The sequence below is a fragment of the Pholis gunnellus genome (genome assembly GCF_910591455.1).
Source record: "Pholis gunnellus genome assembly, chromosome: 6".
NCBI lineage: Eukaryota > Metazoa > Chordata > Actinopteri > Perciformes > Pholidae > Pholis > Pholis gunnellus.
Genome location: NC_136532.1, coordinates 10,107,783 through 10,131,439, shown reverse-complemented (window position 1 = coordinate 10,131,439; position 23,657 = coordinate 10,107,783). Strand labels below are relative to the sequence as shown.

The window sequence follows — 23,657 nt, the reverse complement described above, 5'->3', positions numbered from 1 at the left end:
AGCTCGTAAATGTTTACCAAGTGCCAGTGGTGCAACTGGTGCTCTGCAGCTTTTGGCTTACAAACGAACAGTCTGTGTAAACAGTAACACATGTTTTGAATCTGGATGTTCTCAGCAAACTCACTACTGTGTGAGTTAGCTACATGTGTGCCATTTAAACGTAATGACACCAGAGTGTTAGACACAAGAGACACAGTGGTTGGGGAAAAAAAACACTTCCACTGAGGATGATCCAAACACAAGCAGGCTGATGGAGTTTGGTTTGGCAGGAAAATTCAGGAATTCACAGTTTGGAATGTGCAATATGATGAATGCTGAGGGTGCATACGGAAATGTGTGTGTGTGTGTGCGTGTGTGTGCGCGCGCGTGCGTTTGTGCATATGTGAATGTGGGTGAATGTGTCTGGGAAAAAAAAAGTGTGGGTGTAAATGACAGCTGAAGGCATCGTTTCTGACTCATACTAAAGGAATCCCTGTTGCACGCACACACACACACACCCACGCACACACACACACACACACACACACACACACACACACACACACACACACACACACACACACACAATGTACTTCCTGCTCCATATGACCTCAGTCAAATTATATAACCTCTGACTTCGGCATGCATCTTTTATACTATTAAAAGAAGGAGAATCATTTCCAAAGATAATACCGTAATAGAGTTTAGAATATATTAACAGAGCTGCACTTGCATGGCTGTAACGGAAAGTTCACTCAAAATGTCAATGAAGCATTTTTTCTCTCATCCAGAATTATAAGTATCCATCCAGGATTTGCTGAGATCAGAGCTGCAGATCATTTCAAGACAGTGGAACTTTGGCATTTGAGTCGAGTTACTCAAAGCGCCAAATATTTCAATTCAGCTGCAGCATATAATGGCACAGTTAACCACAGACATTGTTGTGGGCTGCTTCTTTCCTTTTAGATATGAATACAGTAGCTGGTAGCAATTCTTTGATATAATGAAATTCTCAATGAAAAAGTTCAAAAGGTCTGTGGATTATTGTCAGTAAACGTGCCAGTTTGTTTGGAAAGAAAATTGTCAGTTGAGCATAGAGAATGTATCTTCCACGGCTTTGACTTTCACTTTAGATGCCACAATGCCACTGCGGTCCACATGCAACCTACCACTGATTGAGCCAGATTTTGGTAAATTACACTGAAACTAACTTGATTGAGTGACAATGTCAAAATAATAATAATTTGAAAATAAAAAGTCAGATCTAAAAGTAGTTTTTGGTCTAAAATGTATAATGGCTCTAAGTCTGAAAACAAGCGTGTGCACACACTCAGCAGATCAAGATGTTTCCAATCAGAGAGCAATACTTTCAGGCTGTAATCATTATTCATAACATGGTGGAGCAGCAAAGAAAAGCACAGAGTTGTCGGTGGAATCACCGTTCCTCTGAGATGCTTGGATAACCATCATTAGCTTTGAACAAACGGGCAATTACTGTCTGAATTGCAGTGTGAGAGAATGTGTACTGTGTTTCGATCTTCCTCCGTCATCCCCTGGGCCTCAGAGACACTGAACAGCTTCACTCGACACTTCAGTCAGAGGAGTCTAGTCTGAGTCACTGGCCTATTAGTGCGCAGACCGGCTATCATTGTCAGTGGCTTTGCTGCTGTTACTGCTGCTGCTGTTAAATCTGGAAAACAATTCACTTATGTATAACTTATATATTGATAAAGAAAATGTACACTCCCTGGCTACTGTATTACATACAGAGCCTATCATTTAATGCAATCCAATACAAGAGATCTGCCACATATTCTACATTTAGGAAGATTATAATGATCAGTTATTGTTGACTCTGTTCGTGAGGCGGTAATTCAACTTCATCATGAGGTTGAAGTTTCCACATATGCCACATATTTGGTTACAAGGCAATAGGATTGAAATCCCAAATGCAGACACTGAGGTAGAGCAATTCGAAGAAAAGGGACGTTACTACACCAGCAGGTTAAAACAGGGGTATCAGTTATCATGCAGAGAAGAGGGAAGAGTTGGATGGCATTGACAATGAAGATCACTCGAGCATGACAACTCAGGCGGGCGGCCTGGGGAGTGAGCAGAAGGAGACCCTCAGGCGGGGGCTAAGGCATGAGAGACGGTCAGCAGACTAGCCAGGCTGAACACTAGCAGACACTAACACTAAGGGAACAGCTCGTTGGACAACTGCTATAGGCTGCTCCTAGGAAAGCATGAGAGACACAAGAGATTGCCGAGCAGGATCTGGAGGACGCAGGGGACGCTTGAGTAATGGTTAAGTACTCTGCCAATTTAGGTGGCATCTTCAGCACAACAAGGCAGTGACAGAGCTGCGTCCTTCTGCTCCATACTGTGTTTTGTTTCTGACAGCAGATTTGAAGGCACTATATGGCATCAAACATGTTAGACCTACTGGGACCACTTTTGACCAGTTTGTACTGGCATTGAGGACCCAAGTGTAGACACTAGGGCAGAACTGGTCAGAAAACAAAGGACCAACGTTAAAATGAACAGGCTTACAGTCAGGCATGCAAAGCCAGTACAGACAAGCAAACACATTAGAGGGGCAAGGCCGGCAGGCAGATCATAAACAGGCAGCGGGTCAAAACCCGGGTAGCAGAAACATCAGTGATTTAACTGTGATTTGGGAATGTGAACAGGTGAGCACGTGGACGTGGGAGTCAGGTAACCAGGGTTGGTGGGACAGTCTGAGTGCATAATGTGGACAAGTGGAGAACGTCAGGTCTTGAAAGTTCCTCTGAAATATGTGGGCCATGGGAAGGCAATATTTAGAAACAGTCACTGGCTCTTCCCATCACCAGATGTAAAAGGTCTAACAATGCTGAACAAATAGCAGCAATGATGGAGTTAGTCGATATTGCAGCTCCCTCCTCTGCAACAGTGTCAGCTATTCTTTTGACTAAAAAGTAAAGATTTGTCCCTTTTACACACTTTTCTATGGTGCAGTGAAAAACAAACAAAAGCATAATGAAATTAGACCATTAACTACACAAACCCTTTCTCTATCCATAATCCAATTTGGCTAGAGGACATTGGACTGTGTGTGTGTGTGTGTGTGTGTGTGTGTGTGTGTGTGTGTGTGTGTGTGTGTGTGTGTGTGTGTGTGTGTGTGTGTGTGTGTGTGTGTGTCTGCCTGCCTGATATAATGATGAGATGTGATGTGAAAATGTTATTGCTTCACCACAGCCTTCAGGCCAACGAGTCTTTTATAATAATTTCCAAAGAATGCATCATCACACAAAATCATCCCTGAACATTGCGTGTGCGACATCAATACTGACGGGCCAAATTCCTGGCTCTCCCATCATTGAACATCAGCTCATCTGGAAAGCTTTAAATAAGCACGCTGCCATTCCTCACCGCAGCGACCCACATGGCATCCGTCGCTCAGCTATCCCAACAAGCAACAACAGACAACAGCCCCCTTTGTCTTGCTGTCCCCATGCAAAGCGAGGGATCGGCTGATGGGGTCAGCTGTAGAGCACAACTTGTAAACTGAAGAAAAGAAGAGAGAATCAGGCCCCCTGTCGTAAAACACACAGAAACAACAGAGAAACAGGTGAATGTTACACATTGCCATGGATGTTGGGTAGAAAATGTGTCGCCTGTGGACTGTGTGTGTGAATACTTGTGTTAATCACTTTGTGGGGACAAAGATCGGTTCATCATGGGGACCCACCTCCCATTTGTAGACAAAAAGCAGCTAGTCCCCACAAGGTTTAAGTCCCCCTGTAATGAATAATGTATTTTGCTTATTGAGTGACATTCATCTGCTTGTGAGTTTCTCTTATGCTTAGAGTTAGATTAGGAGATTGCGTCCACTCTTGAACAGTGATTATGAAGCTACTAGGTAATGGAAGTTATTGTGGAAAAAAACATGTTGGATACAATTTGTCATTCAAAGCAGAGTCTTAAAATGTGTCTGGAAGGGATCTTTGATGATTTACTTTGGGGTTAAGACGTATGGCAGAGATAGGGTTAGGATTAAGCATGTAGTGGTTTTATGGTCAAAGTTAAGCTAAATCTCCAAAGTAAGAAAGTAAATCAATCTTCCTAATCTCTCTATTCATTGATGCCTTTTTTATGGTTCACAGAGATTATACACTTTTCTCTCACCCACCCTATACCACGGATGAAACAACTTCGCTGCTCTTGTATAAGAAGCTGACTTAACAAGAGCGCAGTGTCTCAAATACTTCAATGAGAATCCTGGTCTCAGTTCTGTTAAATAGATTACAGGAGGAATGTGGAACAAAATGGGTTTCTGTTTTTCCATCCTGATGCAACGATCTGTTCGTTCATTGTTGGCTACAGGAGCCATGTGTCTTCAGCGGAATCGGAATCACATGTTCTAATGTGATTGACTGTAAAGGGATCAAAGTGGAGAATGAGATCATGACAGACATTCTGGCAAAATGGTTAAAATAAGGATTTGTGTTTATTTTAGCCTGCGTGTTGCTGAAATCCCTCATCAAATTACATAAACATTCAGAGACAGATGTTTAGGCACTTTTCCTTTGCTAGAAAGTAAAGAAAATTAAGCTGATAGTTTGACAATTTCATCACCTCATCAACTGCGTTTGTGCTGTAACTACAGTAAATGATATCATCAGTATTCTACTATAGACTTGCCTTTAAAGGCACAAACTTTCCCTCTCTCATACACACACACATGCATGGTTTATACACGAATACACACCGGTAAAACCCTCAATTTCAGCACCACTGAGTGTGTGCAACATTAGCTGGCCAAGGCTGCTCTACCAGGCCAGTCGTTTCAAATGGGAGTGGTCCACTCCCAGGGGAGGGATGTATCCAGGGCAGGTTATAAGATCTGTGGTCTACAGTGGCCCTCTAGGGACATATAGAACTGGGGCCACATTGTTCAACGGCATCATTGTGCAAGAGGGTTTCCCATGGATCAAATGTTACAGACTTCAAACCCAGGGGTCTCAGCGCACTCGTAGAAGTTGTTCAATGGGCACGATGGGAGACGAGGCTGTTCACACGCAGTTTCTCACTCATCTGAATGAGGCCACGCTGGTCGTTGTCCCGGTGGCTCGTCGTGCAAGACGCATGGATTAGAACAACTTGGACCAAACTCTGAGGAGACAGAAAAAGAGTAAAGGCAGCGGAAGAGACAGAGGAGGTCTAGACATTCAGTAACAGTTGCAGACTGGGCTCAGAGGCAGAGTTTACCACACTGGAAAACAAACGTGTTGCTCACCAACAAGGAATCTCTGCTGTTCCACAATACTGAGCCAAAATGAGCCAACTTTGAAAAGTCAGAGAATCACGGGTTAATAGAATCAATACTCTTAGAGAAAATGAAATCTTGAAACCAACAGTTTTCTCCACAGTGTCACAAATAGAAGTTCAGAACTGTTGCATGCTTGGACATCTACAAAGTTCATCAGAATGCCATCACACATCTCAAACATTCCTGGTTATCTATAATATGTGCCCAATACAGTCTTTTAATGATTTGATCTCTCTGGATATTAGGTGATCTTTACCTTCTTCATTGTCGGAGTGCTAAATGTTAATTAGTTGCTATAGAAATATCGGATTGTCTTGCCAGGTGCAGTGCTAATTACCTCAGTCAAATTCACCTGTGTCTTTCCTGTAAGTAACTGCAGAGTGGTGACTGCTGAAGGCTGGGTGTCTTGTCTTTTTCTCACCGTTGAACTCTACTCTGTCCAGTTAGCACTGAATCTTGGAGAGGACAAGGCTTTGGTACAAATGAGGCTTGAGTTTCCAAAATAATCTGTGCCCCATGATGCTAAGGGGAGTGACCAGAAACATGACCGAGACATATGTTTGAGGCCCTCAAAGAATTAAATATGACACCCTTCTTTTTTGTGTCGTAAACAACTGGCCGATGAAGCCCATCTTTTTGAAAATAAAGGATGAAAGTGCTCAATGAGAATATAATAAAAAAGAGCTGACAATAGCTTGAAGGAGAGACAGCTATTATCTCACCACAGTTTGGTTTCGGTCTCACTTCTAAGCTCTGTGGGTCTGAACTAGCTCCTTCAGTTCTTTCCTTTTTGGTTGTATTCAAGTATGATTATTGTTTTCCTCTAGCGAATGACAGCCTGAACTCCTGTTAGAATTAATAATCATGACTATGATGAATCAACACTATAATCATAATCAGCAGTAGTAGCACGCTGGCTTTAAGAGCAATGGTTTCAGTATTCATCATACTATAGTTATGCATTTTGATGTTAGAAGATGTGAAAATATTCTGCTGCAGCACTTGAAAAAGAAAAGAAAATTCAACCGATTTGTCATTCAACCGAATGACTTTAATTTTTCTAAAATTATTGAATTTCTAAAAGTATAAGGAGGTGCATTTGTCGATCTTTGTTATCTTTGTATGATGCTGAAGATGCTAAATGACAAATTCATTACCTCCATCTAGTGGTGGAAACTGTTCAAGTATAATTTTAGAAATATTCAGTGTATTCATTCTTGATACAGTTCACCTAACAGATGCGTTCATTTTAGCAGAAGAAATGTAGGTAGAAACAAAATCAGTGCTGGGTCAGATTAACACCATGCCTGTCACTACGTTCCGTAGTTAAACAGAGACTACAGTATGAACATGAGTGGACTTGTCCGTCATGCACCTGTCTGTCTTTGTGTTTGGTGTGAGTAGTGAAGCGTGTAGTTTGTGTGATCCACAGAGATTAAGCTCAATTCAAAACTGAAGCAGAGTAACGATCTAAGAAAACAGGATAGATAGATAGATAGATATAAACTTTATTCAAATTAGTGTAGGATAATTCTACATTGGGATTAAATCGCACTCATGCATCTTTATCACAGAGAATACTGAGGATATAATTAGGGCATTAGGGTCTGAATGGTCACACAGCTTATTACGCTAATCCTAGAGCCAGAAAGAGAGAGATATAAGGGGTTAAAGTGAGAATGTAGGTTGACAGATGGCCCCACTAAGTACCTGCCAGTCAGGTTTTATCTGTACTGTAACTGTCTGGATCCAGCCCTGCAGAAACAAGACAGAGGCAAAGCGTGATGTAACAGAGCAACTGAGTCCCCATAATTGAGTGCTGATCTACACCGAGTGTAATAAAACAGATTAATGAACCAGATGGAGTTGATGGACAATCTTTTACTGGACTTGCCAGAATCTCTGGACATTTTTGGGTCAGTTTGGTTGGAGGCACTCGGTGGGTGCAGACCGTTTGTAGACTGGTCTGTTTGTCTGAATCTTGTAGAACATCTTTGTCTGGACCTGATGAGCCAGGTGGACATTTTACTGGAGCACCGAGCTGTGTGCTTCAACATGCTGGGCCCTCTGTACGCCGACGACCCATATGTGTGGATGTTCCTCAACTGAAAAGGATCGAAGATGTTTGTCTGCCGTTTTTTCCTGAACTTTGTCAGCTGGAAAGCATTTAGAACACGAGGTAAATCCAAAGCTTTCCATCATAGACTGACCAAGATCAGTCATTCTCATGTGTCAGTGTGGGAACATGATTTGGTTTGATTTGGTTTCTGTGAAACTGCCGTGTTCATCTAACAAAACATCTAACTTCATCAAGACAATCATCTGTCAGCTGCTCATGACTACTGGAAGAAAATCCATATTTATTTGAACTGAAAGCGAATTTGGAGATCATCACAGGATTTAAGTGTATGTCAATCAGGTCTGAAATCATAAAACATCCTAATGCTGTTAAAATCTTTCTGCATAATTATGTAGTGTCACAATTCAAAGTGTGGGAATCTGAATGAGAAGAGAAACAACATTTTGTGTCATTGTAATAAAATATGATGTGATAAAATCTGCCAAAAAACGTTACATCCTGAAATGATTGTCTGCTTTAGAGTTATATAAAAATGTAAGATTAAGAATATTAGTTTTGCAGTGTTTTGCAGCTCATGGAACATCTAGGAGGTCTATATTATCTCCACTGTATATTTCTGTATGTGGAGTATTTTCTTTTTATATGCACACACATTTTCTATATATTCAGCATATACATATGAAAAATAATTGTGATTGTACATACATTTTGCCATATTCAAATGCAGTGGTGAAGCACTTGGGGAATATGTGGCTAATTAACATACATTTCATAAATATTACACAGCTGGGTAGCTTGTGGATTTCACCTTGGGGATCAATAAAGTCTCACTGATATATAATACATTATAGTTAGATATAATACATTATAGTTTATACTTTGTAGCATTAAGCTGAATTTGGAAAGAGACTTAAATTATCAAATAAATGTAGTAAAGTAAAATTGTAGTGGGATTGAATTAGGCCTAATTGTAGCCTTCTACCACTGTTCAAATGTGATTTGGTGAGATACTTTGTCACAATACCTGTTTGGCTGTCGGAGCACTATAGCAGTGGCGGTCCCAGTGCCCGGTTTCCTGTTTGAGACACGCTATTGCTCGCCTACATTACCCAGAACTCCTTGCTGCGTCATGAAAGAGCGCATGCTTTTTGACCGTTACGTAATGTAGTTTCAAAGGTTGTGTAGATTTGTCGGACTTCACGTCTCAGGAACACAATGTGACAGTACATTCAGACCGTTTATTGCTTTACAAGCTTCAGCCCGAGAGAAGATTCCCAGGTAAGAATCCTTTCCTGTTATTAATTTAATCACAGACTGTCTGTGCACCGATTGGTTGTTCAGCGATGATCAACAATACGAGAGCACAATGCGCTGTACGGCTGTAGCCTAGTCCTGCTTTGTTGTTGCTTTTTCAGGATATAAACATGACCACAGTGGCTGGATGACTGAAATACTGAAAGTATTGAGCGGTCACCACAATTAACCACTCGGTAGTAACAATAGATTACATTTCAGATGGCTGCTTGAACAAAACGTCAAAGATATAGGTTGATGGGCTGACAAGTAATACAAATAGCCTTCAATAATATAGAGCCGATTTTTGTAGGAATATTTTTTTTTTTTTTTAAACACTGTTTTCATATTTAAAAGTCAAACTACTAGTGTTACTGTTCAAGTAAAAATACAAAACTAACCTCTTTTATATGTTCCATTTTCAAAAGCATGCTATTCAGTTGTAGGCTTGTGTATGTACATCTATTGCTTCTCATGGAAAAACAGTAACACACTGGTTTTACAATTAACAACCGTGAAGATCAAATCTGCATCAGTTGTTGTGACAGTTACACAAATGCAAATTTAAAAAGCCTGCACTTCATTATGTTATAACGTTACACAAGTCTGCTAAAAGATTTTCACAAATTAATGAAAGATCTGGATCAATAGAAATAATATATATATATATATATATATATATATATATATATATATATATATATATATGTATATATAATAATATATTATTTGTAGAAGGATTAGCTTCAATGGAAAGCACATGTGATTTGCAGTAAATGGGCTAAAACACGTGAAACCACTGGAATGGTCCTTTAATTTCATTTATCTCCCAAACACAGTTTTCTACCTCATCTCCCTTGATCTGTCCTCTCTTTCAGTTCAAATATATTTCCTCATATGTTCTTTCCCCCTGCTCTCTGCCTCCTCACCTCCTTCACTCACAACTGTGTCATGTAGACTGTGTTTCTCCCTGTTATCCACCAGATAAGAGCTGACATCCAACCCCCCCCCCCCTCCAGTGTGTCATCATGAGTTCTTGACGTCTGTCTCTTCATTCGTCGGTATGAGCGGTGCTGCGCTGGCTGTTGTGGTGGTAGTTGTTTTCCTCTTGGCCTTCTACCTCCTCCAGCGCTATGGAGATTTGCGGAGGCAGCAGCGGATGGTCCTCTTGGGGACGCTGCTGTCCTGGTACCTCTGCTTCCTCATCGTCTTCATCCTGCCGCTCGACGTCAGCACGGTATGGAACCACTGCAGCTGTTAGAAGTGTGTGTCAACATGAGGTCTTTCTGCCTCGGTAACCATAATTGCTTGGATTATTTCAGGATCGAAACAGGATCAACGAGATGTTGAGCTCTGTGTATTTACATATCTGGCCTCCGGCATTACCAGTGTATGTGATGAATAGGCTTCGTCATGGAGCTGACTGTGTACACTCTGCTTCTCTTTTAGACCATCTACAAGCAGTGTGTTCATGACAATGCAAACCACCCTACTCCTGTAACTGGAGCGAGACGCACTAATCAGACAGACGACAACTCCTCTGTCAGGTAAATGAGATAACTTTTGAGTTACTGGCACAGTTTGCTCATTTCAAGGTACTGTATTCCTACCAACTTCTTTTGCCTTAGGGCTGGGCGATGTGGACAATATCTTTTGTCATGATATACGTCATTTCATATCTCAATCACATGTTTACTGGTAATTCGATAAATAAATAATCTATATGAATAATTTGTATACTCTTGTGTGAGACACCTGCCTCCACCCAAATCCAATGAAGTTGAATGAAATTCTATTTATGGTGCTCCCTGAATTCAAATTACATTTATCATATTAAGCAGCAACATGTCTTTCCATAAGCAGCGTCTAAACAGTTTTCATTGATTGATTTTACTTCACATTGAAACGTTTATTTCAGTAATTCGGAAACTAAGTGTAGGATATGAACTTTTACCAACAAAGTGTTAGTATCCAAAAAGACTCGACAGCAAGGCTCATCACTGCAGTTCAAAGTGCTCTTGCAAAATGCTCACATTCTTTTATGTGTTTGTGTTACAGTGTACCGAAGCTTTGTGAGGAGCCGTGGAGTTATATACCAGATGGCATCCTGCCAGTGTTCTGGAGAGTTGTTTACTGGACGTCCCAGTTTCTTACTTGGTAAGCTACTCACACACTCAGCCACTTATTTGAACTTTGAATATAACTGCTGTGTCTGCCACCTTTTGTTATAAACACAATTGTGTTTTTGGTATACTGACTCTGTCCTATGTATGTGTGTGTGTGTGTGTGTGTGTGTGTGTGTGTGTGTGTGTGTGTATACAGGCTGCTGTTGCCTTTCATGCAGTCTTATGCACGGTCGGGAGCTTTCTCCAGAGTTGGAAAGATTAAAACAGCTCTCATTGAAAATGCTATCTATTATGGCACCTACCTCCTTATCTTTATCTCTCTGCTCGTCTACGTGGCCGCTCACCCACAGTGGCAACTCACATGGTAAGTCATACGTGCCTCAATTTAGGACATATTAGAGGACTTGTGGACTCGAGTTCTTCTGTGGTGTTTTTTATGTCATTGATTTATCTGTAAAACTTGTGCAGGAGAGAGCTCCAGACCATCGGCATTACAGCCGCAAACACCTGGGGCCTCTTCCTTCTGGTGCTCTTGCTAGGCTACGGCCTAGTAGAGATCCCGCGTTCTTATTGGCGCTCATCTTCCCACGGTTACCTGCTGGCCAAGACCTACTTCAAGGCAGCCAAAATGGCTACTGAGAAGGTGTCGGCGGAGGAGAACCTGGTAGATGTTATGGAGGTGAGATTTTATATACAATTCTGTGCAGTAGAAGAATGAAGAGATTCCAGCAGGTGCTGAGACTGAAAGTGTTTCAGCAGACTTTGCATGTTTAAAAATCTTAATTTAGTTTTTCTTACTTTAACAAGAACAAACATATTTCTTATTATCAGGAGGTGGCAGGCGTCCATGAATCTGTCAGGTACAACCACGGTCTCAGGAAGTGTGTGGACACCATAATTACAAAGGTGAGAAATACACGAGTAGTGTTTATTGTTGTATTTACAGAGATTACGGTCAGGCTCTGTGGGAAAGTCTTCATCTGAGCGTCATCTCATTTCAGTGTCCCACTGAGTACAAAGAAGAGATGGGAAGAACTGTGGAAAGCTCTTGTGGTGAGCAGAATGTCCTTCCCACCAAAAGAGGCTTAATTAAGCTGCATAAAAAAGTAAATACTTTTTTGAACATTGCACTATGGTTTTAAAGGAAACAGTCGGTGCATGTAGTAAATGTGAATTATTTGTGTGTGTGTGTGTGTGTTTCAGGTAATCTCTGCAGTGCAGAGACACGGTCAGACTCAGGTTCAGTGGTCTATGTTGTTAGATGAGGCCTTTCATCTAGAAGATGTAGCTAAAAGCCAGAGCTGCCCGGTCCGACACTTCATCCACGGCTCCCCGTCCGAACACCACAGCGGCTTGATCCATCGGTTCATCTACACTCCTACTGTGGGTGAGTTCAGTCAGGACCAAAATCTGAAATTCACAGATAGAAAGGAAGGACCATCTCTCTGTTTTTGCACATTTTGTTTTATTTCAATAATAGAACCCCAGAATGTCCCTACTTCAGTTGCATTAGTGGGTTGGGTGTCACTGCCTCAAAGAAGCTGCTAAACTTGAAATTGTTTTTTGATTTTTCCTCCAACTGTGTGTGTGTGTGTGTGTGCGTGTGTGTGTGTGCGTGTGTGTGTGTGTGTGTGTGTGTGTGTGTGTGTGTGTGTGTGTGTGTGTGTGTGTGTGTGTGTGTGTGTGTGTGTGTGTGTGTGTGTGTGTGTGTGTGTGTTTGTCCGTCTCAGAGTGGTACTGGGAGTGTGTGTTCAGGCAGGGTTTCTACAGGCTGCTGGCAGTTCTCCTGTGTCTCCTCTCAGCAGCAGTTGTTTGGTCCGAGTGCACCTTCTTCACTACGCACCCGGTCCTCTCCCTCTTCGCTGTCTTCGTTCAGATGGCTGAAAAACAACACAACTACATTTGTATCGAGGTGGGCACGTGTTGAGAAAAAAAAATGCACAGCAAACCCGAGCTTCACTAGGCTCAAGAAAAAAAACCAGCCGGCAGAAAATTCCATAGAGCTAACGTGCCTCGTGTCTCTACTTGTTTTGTTTCTCTCCACCAGATGGTGTGCTTCGTCAGTATCCTCTTCCTGTGTGTCTGTGTCTACTCCACAGTGTTCAGGATACGAGTCTTCGACTACTACTACCTGGTGCCACATCACCAGACTGACGCCTACAGCCTGCAGTTCAGCGGCATGTATGTTCCTCATTAAAAGATGTTTATTTCACACAGTTGGTCTTAAGAGGCATTCTGAAACACAGTTATTTGTTTGACATCATCCTAAACTCCAGCATCGTTTACAGTGAACAGCACACAGTTCAGTCTGGTCGTCTCGCATTGTGTTACACTCCTGTTTTGTGATGTCGTGGTTGTTTCTCTTTTGTTTTTTCCCTCTCAGGTTGTTTTGTCGTCTGACCCCTCCTTTATGCCTTAACTTTCTGGGCCTGATTCACATGGACTCCGCCATCTCACACCAGGACAGAATACAGACATCCTACACCTCTGTGGGTCACACACAAACATGCCCATAACAACACATTCATACTGACAAAGACATATAACGCCCTTGAGTGTGTGATCACAACATATATATATATATATATATATATATATATATATATATATATATATATATATATATATATATATGTAGACATGTCAAAATAGTTTTGCTTTGAAACCAATTGGAGTGATGAAATGACCCTCTTTATTTCCCTCTGTCAGATCATGGGCTCTATGCGTGTGCTATATTTTATATCTGATGGCTTCTACATCTACTATCCAATGCTGGTATTGCTGCTCTGCTTTGCCACTTTTTACAGGTAAGCCAATAATCACTGACAACTAACACTGTTTTCATTCATGTGTAGTTTTGGTTTTATGTATGAGCTCATTGATGATAAATCGTTATCGCTGTGTCTGTGTTTGTAGCCTGGGCTCTCGCTGTTTGAACCTCCTAGGCTTCCATCAGTACATCACTGATGACCACTTGACCTCTGACCTGGTGGATGAAGGCAGGGAACTCATCAGAAGAGGTAGTTTCATCACAAATTCAGTCACTCACTATTTCTGATGTTTCTGCTCAAAGTTGTAGTATTCCTTTAATTATTTCTTTTGAGCCACTTTATTACAGACTTGATTCATTATGTATTCCTCTCTTGAATCTAGTAAACATATTAGTTATTAAGCAGGTTATGGGACATTATTTTACTTGTACTGTTTATTTCTTATAGCTCAGTACACATTAAGTTGTTGTTGCATCTCTGAAAGCCATCATGACATCAGTGCTCACTACTTTTCAACAATATGAACTACAATTTGTTCTTTTCTAGAAAGAAGAAAAAGACAGAAAGCTGAGGATGGAGAAAATCGAAGATGGGTTAGAAAAGTTTTTTTCTATCAAATAATTTCTTTTACAATTTTCTGTGTGTTGGCTTGCTGTTTTCTATTGTTTTCTATAAGTGTTGCCAGGTATTTATGGGCCTGTTTTGTTTTCTGTTTCAGGCCTGGAGAGAGCGGTATGGAGTCCAGGGGGCTACTGGGCGAACCAGAGCTGGTTACACTGAGTTGAAGGATGACCAGAGCAGACCTGTCACAGAGATCAATAGTAGTGGTAAGGATTAAAGAAAACTAGTACAACCATGGAATAGAATAGTTTCTGTGTCTCTCACAGCTACTGAAACTAATATGACAATAAGGGGTTTTCCAACAGCTTGATTTCATATGTGATACTTGTTTGTGTTATGCTTTGTTTCTGGATAGTTTGCCACTATACTTTCACTTATGTCCATCAAGAGGTCTGCCTGCTTACAGTACACAGTGTAGACATTGCTCTCTGTCTTTCTCAGTTATCACATTCACCAGAAGAGATGGGGAGGAGGAGGAGGAGCAGAAGAGAGGCTTACTGCGAGATAATTCCAGCGATGAAGGCTCACCAAACAGAAGGTTTGTTTATTTTTTGGTAAATTATTTGAACATAGTGTTTAATTGGAGCTGAATAACAATCAAACAGGCTTTCTTAATCGTATACTCTATTTCTCTGTTTCTGACACTGTAGATCCACCGGAGGACGTTACCTTTCTCTGTCACCTTCTCGGACGAGCATCTTTGACGATGTTTGATGAAAAAAAAAAAGACTAAAAATGCACATCTTCTTGGGGAAAGTCTGACTGCAAAGGATTATACAGTATCTCAGGAAATAAAGAGGAAGATACAATCGGGTAAAACTATTATTCACTGAAAGAGAGCACTGATTGTGCAAAGCCAAAACCATTTTCTGTGAAGTATTATTGTTTTACAAGTGTAGATTGATGGATAAAAGAGATGAATGGCACAGTTACTCACCTGCAGCAATTTGGGATAATCCACATGATACATGTGGAAATGTATTGTTGTCTGAGTATTTAACCACACAGGTTCATACATTTTTATTTTTTTAAGAAAACAGGTCACTGTGCAAGCTGTGAAAACAAAACAAAATGACTACTGGTATATGTACACAAAGGGAAGATATCAACACACTAATCGATTTTATGTTGTAGTTTTTGTAGTTAATTATTTTCTGTAAGGGTGTGTATGTTTTGCATTTGTGTGTCTACCAAGATGATGCATTAAAACATAATAATTTTACCCATTTCTGCAATCTTCATTAGATTATGAATGACTTAAATTTGATGCACCAGCACATAAGAAGCTCTGTCTTTTAAGATCTTCGGTTGATATTATAAAAAGTAGTGCAAATGTCTCAAAAGCTATTTGAACTTCAAGTTCAGGTAAGACTAAATGAAAAGTAAAATAGCGTTTTAATTATTTATTGTATTTTAGATTGTGGATTTGGTTTTCATTTTAACCAGATCTTACAGAAGGACTTGTGTTGGACATTGCCCGTGCTGCCTTCTAAAGCTCTTGGTAAACTATACAACTCTGGGAGCAGTAGTCAACAAGCTTAACTCTTAAAAGATAGAACAGTAATGCCATACTGTTATTTTACTGTAGAAGTCAATCTTACCGAAGCACTTTGTATAGTACATGTATGGGAATATATATTTTCTTTAGGTTTTATGTCTGTTATACCAGTAAAATGACCCAAAATGCCCTTTTCCTACAGCAAGCAGAGGCAGCACCTGACTGTCCCGGACAGGCACAACACACACACACAGAGGCACTCTGCTGTTTGTATGGCAGAAATGGATACGAGCTAACTGACGAGCGGTAACGCGCAGACAATTGCTGGAGAAACACAGCCAGATAGTAAAATATATCCCTAAGTATCACTCCATATACTGGGCTCCACATTTAACTAATTCATCTGTGGCGACTCTCGAGTCTTCCTGGTACTAAGATTATTGTTGCTAGCGTTAGCTAACCGCTAACCTCACTAAAGCAAACGTCAACTGGGGACAAGGTATGCTTATCTTTTGACTCGAGACAGTAAAACAGATTATGTTTAGCTGTAGTTCATTAACCTTCTTTGTCGTTTTGTCTTATATATTTTTTTATTATAAATTAGACTACAAACGTTCATCTTCTGCAAACTCTTAACCTACGTCTGTGTGATGGCCGTTAACACGAACGCTAGCTCATTTGTGGCACCTTTTTGGCTAACCTTCGCTGTTTAATGTTAGCAGTTGCCCAAATAAAGATGGAGCTCAGTTCGGATACTAACGGCACCTTTGCACGTGTAAGGTAGCGTTATAACCTGCTATCAGGCCTGCGCTGTGATTTGTTAGCACACTCGGTATTTTATTATCTTCCCAGTGTGTGTCATCTTCAGCTGAGGTTGACTCCCTTGTGCCCCGCGGCTGTGTGACAACACAGGGAGGCATGCGTCGACGTTAATGTAAACACTGATAACTCGCTATTACCAGACATCTTTGTGTCCACTGCTACGCACTGTATTACCTGTAACGTTAGTTTTGTGGTGTTTGATGTGTGATGTTATTATGGCGTCTGTTTGTATTTGAATCTATGATAAATCTGCATAATGTTACTATTCTTGCCTGCATTAGCATGATGGGAGGAACCCAAGCACGAGTATACCTGTTGTACTTCAGCACCAATGAGCCATTGGGAGAACTACAATGTGCATGTGTGTGTTTTTTAAACGTGGTCTTAATATTGTGCACACATAAACAAAGTTGCACGTATAGTATCTTTAAAGAAATTGCTGAACCGAATATGTCTATATGAACAGTAACATTTTACTGTATTCTGTGTTTTCGCTGACACCATGAAAATATTTGGTGGTGTGTGACATTACCTCCATACAAGCAGAAGTAGCTCTCTGCTGCTTGCAGGCTTGGCAGTGAGCTATATGCACATGTCTTTAAGCAACCTGCTGAACCAAAACAGCTGTAGACTCCTTCAATGACTTTAGCCATGTTATTATCAGCAACAGCTAGCCTCATGTCAGCTGACCATTTTCAAATAGTAGATGTAATTCAGTGGGTCCCCAACAGAAATGACTTGTTTTTAAACATGTAATTACACAATTCATGGAGCATGCGCTGACCCTGGCTGCGGTCTGTGTGTCCAGTCTGTAGACAGCTATGGGTGGTCTGGGAAACGGTCGTCGTGGAGGGAGGTCCCCCCCTCTAATGATCGGCGCTCTGATTGCCTGTATCCTGGTTCTGGGCTTCAACTACTGGGTGTCAAGCTCCCGCAATCTGGAGCTACAGGTAGGTTCATGCATGTGTGTGTTTGCGTGGTTCTCTCGCCGTAGTGTACAGTGCAAATATACCGCGTGAATTTTGTTGGAAATCATTACCTACCAATTCATTATTCTCTCTCAGAATAGAGATTGCAATGTCAGTTTCTAGCTTCTTACATTTGCCTGAACGTAAAGTCTGTGTGTTTAAAGTTCACATGCCGTATAAATATGAAAAAGATCTCTCAATGCATGATTCCCATTTGCAGAAGTTAGATAGGCCTCATCAGTTCCTCTTTTGTACTTTCACAACTTTCAAGACACATCCTTTAGTTTAATGCAAGTCACTATTAGCCCCTAACTTAATGGGTCATGCTTGTATGCACTGTGGAACACGAATATAATAAAGACCCAGATATTGATGCTGTTTTGTAGAAACCTTTGTGTAATTGTTGCTGATCTTTTTTTACTGTCTTTGGTATAAGTGGCATAAAGAAGAAACTCTCAGCCAGCGTGCATTATATTTTGTCTTTATATATATTTTGATTGTTTACCGCACAGTCGGATTGTTCGTATCATTAACCATGTCCTTACCGCTTGTCTTTGCGCGTGTGATACAGACTAAGCTGTATGAGTTGGAAGGCCAGGTGCGACGTGGAGCAGCAGAGCGAGGAGTAGCGGAGATGAAGAAGAATGAGCTCCAGGAAGAGATCCAGAGACAGAAGGAGCAGATCAGCCACTTAGAAAGCCTCTATAAGAGACAGCTGGAAGGGTCTCAGAACACCTGCAGCCAAGAGAAGGTGCACACACAATGACAAAAAAAGCAATATGGGGGGGGGGGGGGGGGGGCAAATCGTACCTTTAAAGTATTGTCTCTAAACTATTGACACAGAGACATTTGGGGGGCCTGGATTTAGCTCGCTGTTGTGGTTCACTCTAAACTCACACATTTATCACAGGAAGAAAACAAACTGTAAAGCGACTGAATATTTATAGTTCCTGTATTTCTTATTTCAAGGGCACACTGCAGCAGAACATTTCCACCAGTACCAAAACCATACAGGAACTCAAAGGCAACTCTCTCTCTCAACTCTTTCTCAGAAATTGCATTGCAAAAAAAAAAGATAATTCACTTCTTTTGTGTCTCTTAATGACCTTTGTGTGTCTGTGCTGCAGGTCAGTTGAATCAGCTCAACGATGACCTGGGAAAGCTTCAGAAGGAGCTGCAGAGTTGCCAGGGCAACATCAAAACCCTCAACAACAAACTCACGTATGACATGTAAGAAGATATTCCTTAAATCTATTATATTCATACAGGTCTGTTTGAAAGGAGATGAATCAACGTGTGTTAATCGCAGCCCTCTTGAAATGAATAATTGATAACCACGATTATTAGCTCAGCTTTATTAATTGCCTCAATGCAGTGAATTTGTGTCAGTCATTCCTGGTTAACGTGTGTGTGTGTGTGTGTGTGTGTGTGTGTGTGTGTGTGTGTGTCTATGTGTAGGACCCATTGTCAGTCCCAGGTCCTGTCCCAGAAGGAGTTGTGTGACGAGAGAGTGGCCGCTGCTAAACTTGAAGTTCAGAAGAAAATTGAGAAGCTCATCTCTCCCTCAGGCGTCTCCCCGCAGGTATGTTGGTTTCCTGTTTGAACCACGTGGAAGGATATTGGTCGCCATTCGTCACGTACACACTATAGCACCGTGTTGAAGCCCTCGAACTGTTTCTCAACACGTGTGTTTGAGTTTCTTTGTAATACAGCAACTCATCAGGCGTGGCGATGTTGTAACCTGGCAAGTGTGCAAATAGAGTTGATTTTCATGCAAAAAAAAAAAGATCTAATAGCATTAAGTGGCTTTGACACGTCTTACTTTTTGCGCTTTGATGACGTAAAGGTTTGTGGTTTATGATGTTCTCTCTTCAGCAGGAAAACGCTGTGGATGGAGCAGCAAAAGAGGACGAACCGGTCATGACTGAGGATGATGCGGTAACTGTTGTAAGCCACACACCAAGCCTCTCTCAGCCCAAAGGAAATGATCCCCCTGAACTACTGACCAATGAGATCATCGTGGACAAAGGTGACAGACATGGATCCTCCTGACACTGATATTTATGTGTACATACTGTACTTCCAATGCATTTCGTGTGACTTTAAGTCGACTTGTGTAGATTTGCAGTAACAGGCGTTCACCCTCACGTTGCACTTTGCTTCCTGTCTTCTTATGTAGAAGATCCCGATGCCCCAGTAGACCTGGCTCCACAGAAGGACCTCTCCAAAGCAGAGTCCCAGTCTGCTCCCCCAGCTGCTGCAGTCAAGCAGGACATTTTGCTACCACCAGAGGAAGCTGTCGAAACAGAGGAGGTTGAGGCAGAGACCGGGGAACCTCTGACGAATAACCTGACCGAAAATAAAGAGATGGAGGTGATGGATGCTCATGAGGAGGGCGCTCAGACCGAAGGTAGAGGGACCGGTTCACTGAAAGCAGTACACTACTTTGTTATTGCTATTCAGGCATTCTCAGAGAAGAGGTGACATTTGAATGGACATAAACAACAATTCTGTCACGTCCCCAGAGGCAGACCCTGGGATGGACGGCATGCTGATTGGCCGGGAGAAGGCAGATGAGACTCCTATTGGTCAGAAACTCGAGGAGCCAGAAGAATATGATGCAGACGAGCAAGTCGTGGGTGAAGTTGATTTGGAGAAACAACAGCAGAGTAAACATGCTTTAAATATAGGTATGTGTGTCTTAATATAATTCAAACTGTGTGTGTGTGTGTGTCTAGAGAGAGTGAGTGAGTGAGTGAGTACATCCTCAGTCTCAACTTTGGGGTTTATCAAAGTGCAGTTGACTCTGAAGACCAGAGCATAGGTTTGAGTGAGGAATAGTTATTTAGTGATACGGATGAAGAAATAGAGGCACTGTGCTAAAAAGTTCTTTGTATGTATTTTGTGTTTATTACCACGTTGTACTTTGTGATAGACAAGGACATGGAGGAGGAGCTGGCGGACTATAACGGAGATGATGAGAATGAAGGCGAGTTTGAAGCAGACAAACAAGCTGAGCTTGCTCAAATCTAAGGTACACACTAAAGCACACACAGATGTGTTCCTCACCGACAGTAACTTGCTTTCTTGTACTTTATGTTTAGACAGTATAATAAAACTCAACAAGTCACACATTGTAATTGCAGAAAATCCCTGAAGTATCAAGCTGATGTCTGAGTAGATTGTTTATCACAGTTGTTTATTGGTCATCGTGGGGCTGTTGCTATGTAGGTTCAGTGAAACTGCTACTTTCAGAGGTTTGAAACAAGACGATTGTTTGTGCAAAGATAAATCTGATTTGTGTAACGCGATACTGCAGCTGCCTGCTGCTGAACCAGCTGTACACACAGGTGATGGATGCTGACTCTACATAATAATGGTGTGTCTTCACTGTTCTTTTGTTTTCCTTGGTGAATAGCAGTTAAGGAAATAAATCTGGTTTCAGATTTTCCACCTCAGCTGACTATATCATTAACACAGCTTTTACTTTTGGACATTGGTAATGTTCCTTTAGACACAAACAATGCGCTCAATTGCATTTCTTATTTCTTATGCAGCTCGTTAGATCTTTCACCAGTTTTAATGTAGGCCTGCTACGAACACTCTGCAGCTATATAGAATATATAAACACAGGTATGCTTGTGTAATTAACACAATATTGATTTTTTTTTTTTTTGCAGAGCTAGAGTTGGACAAGGAGCCCTCATTCACCCCAGCACAACATCAGCATACAGGTTAATGCAGCCCGCCAAACACAGTGAACACAAAGAAACCCACAGATGGTAATCTCTAGAAGAAAGACTGGAGACGGTTGATTTCAAAAGAATTTGCTTCCTGGAATGTTTTATTATTTATAATCTTAATTGATTTCCGTGCATTTGATTTGATGAAATGTTTTCTGTATTAGAGGAAGAATATTTACCACTCCATGTTCAACTCACAGTATTCTGAAAGAGCCACAAACAAATAAGACTGAAATATGCAAATGTCAGCCCGGCGTGAACACTCATGGTGTCCATTCACATGCATGTCACTGTATACATAGCCCCCCCCCCCCCCCTCAGTACTTCTAAGTACCATCACCTACTTGGTTCTAGTGTTCCCTAAACACAACTTAAGACATCTCAAGACTCCAAAATGAAAGTGACCACAAACCCTGGAAATCGGTTGATTTTGATTATGTGACTAGAAGTGTAGTTTATGTTCACTCTGTAAAGACTGTATCTCAAATGATTATATATAAGTGAGGATAATGTGCACACCCTCACAGGGTCACGAGGAGTGAATTACTGCAGTAAGTGCAAACCATCGAAGTGATCCCAGTGACAGAACTCTGCAGTACAGGCTCCACAGCATCTCAAACAACGCCTTAAGTTCCTCCCGTACACAGTCGCTCGTAGAAAGGATACTGACTTTGGGTCAGTCTGTCAGTGAACGCAAATGAGGCCTTCCATAACTGCAACAAATTAAGGAATTGTGTCCCAGTCAAACGGGAAAATGAAAATAGAAAGCTTCTTTTGATTCCCACGTAGCCAGAAATGCTGTGAAAAGTAAGTAAACATACCGTATTATAATTGCTGTGACTTGACATTTTTGAGCGATCTTTTCTGAAGAGTCACTTTGTTGGATTTATTTGGCATTTGAATGGCAATATGGCTTTTCTTCTCAGCATGTACGAATGTGAGCTGTGCTCAACATCTGGGATGGGTAAAACAGAAGGACAGTTTCGGATTATGATGAAGGGAATAGGTTGGCACTCCTTGATGATATTAGTGGGTCATAAATCTCATTTGTTATGCCTTATTGATTCTGTGTACACCGCCGCTACGGTCGGCTGCTTCTGACACATTGGAGGTGGATTGTGGGGCCGTGGTGGTACATGCGTACTGATTTTGGACCTTTTACTTTGTGGATACTGCCTCTGGTCTGCTGATTTGAATGGATTATATATTTTGTGGAAAGGACATTTCCTTGAAGGGCGAACATTGTGTGGGTGAGCGCAAACGCAGACTGATATTAGGCATTCAAAATGACAAAAAGGTGATGAAATGTTGTGGCGGGCTCTTTTGTTGCCTTGTGTTTTATACAAGACAGATGATTTTACTTTATCTTTTCCGTGACTTTGACAGAATACCCACAGTTACTCAACTTGTTGTGGTTTTAATTGCCATCATTTCCATAATTTCCAACACCTTCAACACCACCGTGTCAAGCTAAGGCTGAAGCTAAATCTCACAGAATCGACTTAATAGACGAGTAAACATGAGTTTTCCCAACGTGCTGAATTCTAGCAAACTATCTACAATGTTAAAATGCACGAGACTTAAAGAGTTTCCCCTTTGATGTAAAAGTTCAGCCATAAAAAACCTTGGTTTTTATCTTAATAATGACATATTTCAGCTTCAAGATGCAAATACAGAACATACGTTGAACATTGTTCATGAAGACTCTTCATCTGGTAACTTTTTCTTTGAGGAACACAAATTGAAAACATTTGTGGTTTATGATTACAAACTTTTTCCAGTTAGCGTTCTTATTATCGTCTCAAATTTCAAAGATAATTTCACACCTGAAGTAGTGTCACTTTTGTTAACTTATTTTTGTATTTTTTACCATGATTATTTTATTAAATCCGGGCCTGGCCACCATGTTTCTAAGTAACCGTACAAATACAGGATTGGAGTTCTGATGACACACAAAGGGGTTCAAACAAGTCGCGAATCAGCACTTTTGTTTAAACTAATGAAGCTCAAACTCATTCGCGTCAAAGTGTCTTTTGTCTGCTGTTTGGTCTCTTTGGTAAATCTTTCAGGATAAATGTGGTTTGAGATTTGTATTGTGTCATTTTATTTGCAAAGTTGCTGTTATTGGTTGTGTTGACTGTTGTGTCTGACACTGCAACATTTAAACTGCTTTTTGTCAGAAAGCTTTTTTGTGTAAGAAGTACCTTTTTCTGTGTCTATGTACGTGTAGAGAAAATGTTTTTTGATATTTATAAATTTGATTCACTTTTTGTTTTGATTTAATTTGTTTGATTTTTTTAAAAATTTGATTTCATTCTACAATGTGGAACAAATGTGTAAAATGTTGAAATGATCATTAGTTTTATTGATGATAGAGAATAAAACATGTTTTATTACCACTATCAAGACATGGTTTCATGTGGGATTTAATTAACCATTATC

At 40.9% G+C, this 23,657-nt stretch overlaps 2 protein-coding genes across 2 annotated transcripts; both read left to right on the top strand.

Annotated features, from left to right (window-relative positions):
* The first annotated feature begins 8,520 nt into the window (after positions 1–8,520).
* On the top strand, positions 8,521–14,953 carry LOC306697598 (G-protein coupled receptor-associated protein LMBRD2B-like). The gene is made up of 18 exons (XM_079161602.1): positions 8,521–8,651; positions 9,651–9,903; positions 10,116–10,213; positions 10,725–10,823; positions 10,989–11,156; positions 11,261–11,471; positions 11,624–11,698; positions 11,794–11,898; positions 11,996–12,179; positions 12,523–12,704; positions 12,840–12,973; positions 13,176–13,281; positions 13,502–13,599; positions 13,709–13,812; positions 14,110–14,156; positions 14,282–14,390; positions 14,626–14,722; positions 14,835–14,953. The coding sequence occupies exons 2-18, from the start codon at positions 9,730–9,732 to the stop codon at positions 14,896–14,898; spliced, it is 2,055 nt and encodes a 684-aa protein (XP_079017728.1). The 5' UTR covers positions 8,521–8,651; positions 9,651–9,729; the 3' UTR covers positions 14,899–14,953.
* Positions 14,954–15,962: 1,009 nt separating this feature from the next.
* On the top strand, positions 15,963–23,615 carry golm1 (golgi membrane protein 1). Its single transcript, XM_079161460.1, has 11 exons — positions 15,963–16,181; positions 17,313–17,454; positions 18,044–18,223; positions 18,442–18,496; positions 18,600–18,702; positions 18,931–19,054; positions 19,348–19,501; positions 19,652–19,882; positions 19,998–20,162; positions 20,408–20,506; positions 21,153–23,615. The coding sequence occupies exons 2-10, from the start codon at positions 17,326–17,328 to the stop codon at positions 20,503–20,505; spliced, it is 1,239 nt and encodes a 412-aa protein (XP_079017586.1). The 5' UTR covers positions 15,963–16,181; positions 17,313–17,325; the 3' UTR covers position 20,506; positions 21,153–23,615.
* Positions 23,616–23,657: the final 42 nt, after the last annotated feature.